Raw genomic sequence first — 6,802 nt, forward strand, 5'->3', positions numbered from 1 at the left:
CCCTCATGGACGAGGCTGCCACATTAAGTCCTGGCTGAGGTTCAAACCCCACGGAGCAGCACCTTACCTGCTGAGCTTCTTTTCAAAACCCACCGCATCCATTTGCATTTCTTCTTTCAGCTCCAACCCATGCAGCACAAAGACACAGCCCTTCCCTCTCAAAACAACTGGCTGCTGGCCTCCTACTGCAATTTGTCTTTGCACCAAAATCTGTCACAAAACATCCTCTTAGCTTCTGGAAACACTAAGATCCTTTTTATGTCGAGGAGCTAAATCTTGTTACTCAGCTGGCATTAATTTCCCTCTTTTAAGACCAAAGGTTTTGGTCCCTTCCTGTTTAAAAAATTATGCACCAAAGCTAAATCATCCCTGTCTTCTCCTTTCTAGACAAGGAAGAGGGGAAAATGAGAAGGGTTGCAATGTTTTGCTGGCTCACTCATCTTAACTGTCTTGGTAGCGGCTTGTTAAATTCTGGCAGAGGACATTCTGTTCCTGAGGCACGAAACTGCTTTTTGTGCCCCCATGGGATGTCACAGTGGGATAAACATTGTCTCTGAGCCAGGACCTTATAGGTAGGAATCTAAACAAAGATTAGAATAATTAGAATCATACTGAGGCTCTGGTCCTAACCAAGCCCATGGCTGGGTAGACGATAGTATTTAGCTCCAACACAAACACTTTATTGGCCGCCTCTTTTCCCTGCCACCCCTAGTCTGGGCCACCTCTTAGCTTATCTGGCTTCTCCTCTTCACAGTTCCACAAAAAAACACATTTAACTAAGTCAGGCCTTTGCTCACACGAGCACAGCTCTGCCAGAGATGCATCGCAAATGCAGGACTCGAAATTCCTTCCAGAGAGATCACTTGATGAACAGGTCAGCTGGAGGAGGAAATAAAAGTAAATAAATAAATGCTCCTTTCAGAAGGGTTAATGGTGGCTTGGAAACCACGCAGCCTAAAGTCAATGTTTACTGAAGGCTGCAACAGATCTTGTGGTTGCTGCCAATTGTGAAACCCATCACTGGTACCGCTCCGCTCAGGGCTGTGGCACACTGGGGTAACTGGGAGACCCCGGGGAGCTGACTGGCCATGCCATGCATGCTGCTGTCCCCAGGGGAGATGCACATTTTTGCAGTGGTCTCCCCATTCTCTCTTTGCAGTGGCGTGGGAGATGATGGAAAGGTCTGGGAGAGCACGGGCTGCCGTTCCCTGGCATTAAACTGGGCTGGGGACTGCACCCATGGACTAACTGGTGTTGGGGTCTCAGGACCCACCCCGAGACAGTCAGCACACCCTCCCAAAACAGGTATGTAGTGAACACCAAGCCCTGAGCACTGACATTTCACTCCACAGACCATTTCTACAGAGGAGTGAGTTCAGCCAAGTTTGGTCAAGATTTTATTCCATTTAAAAGGGACCAGCACAAGGCATCCAGGCACTCGGTGTTATCTCTGTGTGTGGCTCGCCTCCTGCTTTCCTTCTAAAGTGCCAACCCATTTCTCCTTTTAAAGCGCTGATCATTTTGTGGTTTTCACATTTTTGATCTCCTGCAGCAGGTCAGACATTAGAGTGAGACTGACTAACAAGATCATGAAATCTTCAAAGTCAATTTTGTTCTCCAGCTCCTCATCCAGCGCAGAAATTATTTCCTGGTATTTTGGTTTGTTTTCTTGGCCCTATGGAGAATTTTAAATGAAAAGGGAAAAAAAAGAAGATTAAGCATGAAGTTCCTTTTTTATTGCATTATAAAAAAAAAAAAAGATGGACACCTCTGTAAAAATGAATGTATTTTTCTATCTTCCCAGTCAGCTTTTTATGTCCACATTCATATGAGTTTTTCTAAAGGTATCCCAAGAAACTCAAACAGAAATATTATTGCAATCAGACAGGAGAATAACCAGTCCCCAAAGTTTCCACTTGAATCCAGAATACATCTTTTAAGACATCTAGTCATGATTGAAAATCCGGCAGTGATGATGATGTAGCTGGTAACTGATGGAAAAAAATGGAGCCCCATGTCTTGATAAAACCAGGGAGAGGAAATGAGGAAACAACGAACCCATCCTCCTGACCTCAAGACAGGTCCTCAAATATATACTCTAAAGGTCTCAGAAACTGTTGATTTTACAGATATAGCTTCAACAGTTGCTGTTCTCTGTCTTGCTGGGCACTACTCTTGGAATGGAAGGGATTATTAAAATTAAATATCATGCTTGTTATTCATATTTCCTTATCTAAAAAAAAGTTACAGGATATTTTTTTAGCTTTATAGTCTTTAAAACATCTCATGATTCCAAATTTGATTGGCCACTTGTATTTTCAAGTTCTTTTCCATAAGGTACCTCGTTTCTAATTTGGTACTAATTCCCCCTCCCCAACCAGTCATGTGATTTTTTTTTATTATTCTTGCAAGCAAAGGCATTATTAAGAATGTATTTACTCCTAAAAATTCATTTTATTTACTTAGTTGAGCTCTTTTTAGTAGTCCTACATAGTTTTTTCTACCACTTAATAAAACCTTTTTTTTAAAAAAATTATTTAACAAGGGAAAAAAAATATCTGCAAGAAGTTTACAGCCACAAGCGCCAATATAGCTGGTTTTCACCAACATTGTGGGTGACAATGGAGAGGTGCTTTCCCCTCCCTTTCTCCCAGTGGCCCCACCAGTTACCACAGTGCATGCAGCTTTGTGGCACGGGGCTGGCTTTCCTGGTACTGGGTCAGGGCTCTGAGAGCTTGGGTTTGTTTATTTTTTTTTGTAATTGCCCTACTTCATTAACAAAAATGCAAGCAGGCATGTCAACAGCAGTTTATTGCTGCCCCCCCCTCCTTTAGCCCCGTGTTAGACACAGGCTCAACTTCAAGCAGCTCAATCCTCTGAAGATGTTTGCACCAAATCACTGCAGCCACCCGGGATTACCCCGTGGGCTGATGCTCGCCCAGCTGCAGGACAGAGACGAGGTGCCATTCCTGCACCCAAAGCACCCAGTACCACCCGCTCGCCCGAGCCCCCTCACCCGTATGAAACCCCCAAACTGGGTCTGCAGCAGGCTTTTGGTTTCAGCTTTGCTGAGCTTGCCCTCGGGGTCGGCAGAGTTGTTATACACCAAAGCCGCGGTAGCAAAAGCTTTTTCAAGGTCTGAGCCTTTTCCTAGAGCTAGGGAGGGAGGAAAAGGGAAAAAAAATAAAAAAATGTTATCAGCCTATCAGAAAAAGTGGCATTTCAGATATAATTGAAAGGAATCTGTCAGAACCATCCTGAGTGGGTGGAAATCTGTGTAGTTTCATTAAAGTTAATGAGACTGAAACTGTTTATACCCACAGAGGACCTGGCACAGATTTTATTTGGAGTGGGCCAGCAACATGCCTCATGTCCCATGGAAACACACCCCAAAAAAGGAGCTTTCAGTTGGAGCTGGGGCACACAGCAGCGGTAACACAAGGGTGTTACTTGAGTGATAATGAATGAAACCCATCTGGTCTGTCCCCACCCTGGGCAGCCAACAAGGACCTGCCACACCATGGGGACAGGCCACACTGGCCAGCTTTTGGATGCATTTAGACTCCCAGGATCCTGTATCAGGGAAAACGTTGTCTATCTGGGAAGCCTGACTGAACAGAAATGTCCATGTCTGAGCATCAGGGCTGCACTTCAGCATTACCCAAGTATACTTGGGATTTTGGTTGGAATATTTGGCTGGATTCATGCCCCCTACTTCTGAGCTGCATTTGGGGGAGGGACTCTTTATCAGGGAGTGTAGTGATAGGATAAGGGGTAATAGTTTTAAACTGAAAGAGAGGAGATTTAAACAAGATATTAGGAATAAATTCTTTCCTGTGAGGGTGGTGAGACACTGGAACAGGCTGCCCAGAGAAGCTGTGGCTGCCCCATCCCTGGAGGGGTTCAAGGCCAGGCTGGATGGGGCTTTGAGCAACCTGGGCTAGTGGGAGGTGTCCCTGCCCATGGCAGGGGGTTGGGACTGAATGATCTTTAAGGTCCCTTCCAACCTGAACCATTCCATGATTTTAAAGGTTGCACACTCATAGCCCTCATTTACCATCAGATACCACAGATGACTGGGGCTGTGATTTTTAAGGGAAAGGTGAGCAGAAGAGGAGACACAGATCAATGTCAGTGCATGTCATGCAGGAACCCACCACACCCCCTGTTCTTGCACTGCCTGAGGGTCTGCACGGTCTCAGCAGCTCTGCTGTCACCAGGATCTGCTGCACTCAGTCTGTGGCTTTGGAAGCTCTGAACCCCAAGGGGCAACGAATGGGTCCCCTTACCTTTGATTGATGCCAGCTGCTTGGCTATTGGTATGCTGGTAGTGAGAGAGAAGAGAGGCACAGTTATCACCTGGCAAATCGTGTGTGTACATACAGTTTCTCCATGAGTGGGCTTGCTCATTTCTGTCTCATTTAATCCCCCAGGAACTCAGGGCTTCCCAAGGGAGACTTGCTTTCCTTCACAGCGGAAAGGAAAATGGCCTTTACAAGCAGCCCACAACATACCACAGCTCCCAGTTCCTCACCAAAGCAAGTAGCCTGGACTTGTTATCAAAGGTGCTTGTTAAATAATTTTAAGAGAGGGACATTGCCACGTCCTTCAAGTAATTTCTTGAGCCCATCCCCAGGGAAATACAGAGGGGTCTGTCATCCTCCAGACACCAGTGCTTCCAGTTTGGAGCAGACACGTAGCTTTTATTTCCAGCAGGACTCACACCCATGAGAAGCACCTCCCTGCTTTCTGTTAAAACTTAAAGCCTGCTTACTTTTGCTAAAGCGCTGGAAACTAATTACAGAGAAGAGATTGCTTGCTGATAGAGACAAACACATCCAGATAATGAATTTCAAGACAAATGGCAAATCACCAGAAAAAGCAAAGAAGAGAAACGATGACTTACTGCTTGGGCATTGCTGCCGTGGCCGAAGGGCTGGTTTTGGTGGGAGCAGGAGGCAGCTGATTGACCGAGTACTGCTTGGTGCTGGGAACGCTCGCTCTGCAGCCACACATCTCGGGGCCAGGCTGTTTGTGATCTCTAAGCAACTCGAGCAATAGCAAACAGGTGAATTCAGGCTCTGCCTGCTCTCAGCTCTGCCCTATCAATAATGCAAGTGCTACCTGGTGATCACAGAGCTGGATAAAGACATCAGGCTGGAGCAGCCCCTGTAAGGCAGCAATGCTGGGGTGGTGAGTAGGGTGGCTTTTGTTTTATGTGAGAATTTGACAGAAACAAACCAAACTAATGGAGCCTGAATTTGTAAGGATGTAACTTTGCATCAGGAATAAATGACACTGAACCCATTCACCCATACACATTATCATTTTAATAGGAAACCTTTCTAATGTGGGCTAATCTAACTTGCCCCAAGCTATAAAGTGAGTTGTTTCTATGGAAGGAGTCAGAAACCAAGCCTTTCCCAGTTCCCGACCCAGCTGAGCATGCTCCTGCTTTAATATTTATTCCCCTGGTGCAGTGCAAAGAAGAGATCTGTTCTTCTTCTGAACTGCTCACAAAGCAGCATCCATCACGGAGTCTCTGCTTCGGTACCTACCGGAATGGATGCTGCCGGCTTCCAAAAGCAGCTCGGAGCCATATGGCAGAGCAGTCGCACGTTAGAGAGACTGGAAGGGCTCCGATGAACTTTGTTATTTATTGGCATGGAAATTACTATTAGAAAACCCACAGCTTGTCACGCTGCCTATCTCTGTGCACGGTCTCCTTTCTGTGGATCCTTTGCCCGGAGGTGTCTAGACAGGATAGCTTCGACCTAAAAGACCAAGCGGCTGTTTTAATCCCAGGGTGGTCTGTTAATAGGTGGTGACTTCAGCTACCTCATCCAGCTCATCCTTCCTGGTGAAAGCATGCAATGCTGATGTTAAAACTGCCCAGGATGAGACTTTATGTAACAGGACACGCAAAGGAGACTGCAACAGATGGCCTAGAGAATTAAAATGTTTTCCTCATTTAGTAGAAGCTAAATTACTGAAGGCTAATGAATAAGGATGTTCACCACCTTACTGTTCCTGGATTTTAATTATCTTAAAAAGCATGGGAAAAGAGAACCTTTAATTTTCCATCTAAGAGTGTCATTACTCAAACAATTCAGAGCCTTTTTCTGAGAGGTTTAAGCTGTCTTAGATCTCTAGTGCATTCTTTAGGACTGGCTCATGAATAAAACAGAGCCTGTAATTGCAATGACGCAGCCAAAACACATATAATCAATGCTCATTATCCCATCAATTAACACACTAAAATTAAACAAGAATTCAGGCTTAGTAATCTGCCATCAGCTAAAAAAAAAAAAAAGTCTTGATATCATGTTGAAGTGATAATTCCCTTTCACATCTGTTGAACCATACAACAAGGCATGAAAAGCCTTACATCCCGGTTAATCCGCAGAATGGTAGTGTTTGGTCTTAGCAGCCAAGGTAAAAACGAGAGTGAGAAACAGACTCTCTTGCATGTTTATCAGCTACAGGCAGTGCTGTGAGGTAGCTGGCAAAGCCAGCCCTCTGCGTTTTGGGCTCTTTCCACCACTGATCAGATTTCAGCTCGCAGGTTTTCTAATCTAACCCACTTTGGAGAGACTGAGCTCCGGAACAGGTGATTTGCTTTGCTGGGGTAGTAACGAGTTCAAGCAAGCCTGGGGTACATTATCCCTCTAGGATGTACTAATTAGCGTACGCAGGAGCGTTAGTGCCTAACAGATAAAGGGCAGCACGAGGATAACCCTCACCTTTGCAGATGATCAGCTTTGAAGACAGCAAGATTTTGGCTGCGTGTGTTGCTGGTGTA

The 6,802-nt window shown here is 45.4% G+C and overlaps 1 protein-coding gene across 1 annotated transcript; it reads right to left on the reverse strand.

The window, feature by feature from the left end:
* Positions 1–1,516: 1,516 nt before the first annotated feature.
* SNTN (sentan, cilia apical structure protein) lies at positions 1,517–5,080 on the reverse strand. The gene is made up of 4 exons (XM_014946702.1): positions 4,907–5,080; positions 4,290–4,324; positions 3,017–3,156; positions 1,517–1,675 (listed from the first exon to the last, which is right to left on the reverse strand). Exons 1-4 carry the CDS (start codon positions 5,014–5,016, stop codon positions 1,517–1,519), a joined length of 444 nt encoding a protein of 147 aa, XP_014802188.1. The 5' UTR covers positions 5,017–5,080.
* Between the last annotated feature and the right edge of the window lie 1,722 nt (positions 5,081–6,802).

The sequence above is a fragment of the Calidris pugnax genome, unplaced genomic scaffold (assembly GCF_001431845.1).
Source record: "Calidris pugnax isolate Ruff unplaced genomic scaffold, ASM143184v1 scaffold81, whole genome shotgun sequence".
Lineage (NCBI taxonomy): Eukaryota > Metazoa > Chordata > Aves > Charadriiformes > Scolopacidae > Calidris > Calidris pugnax.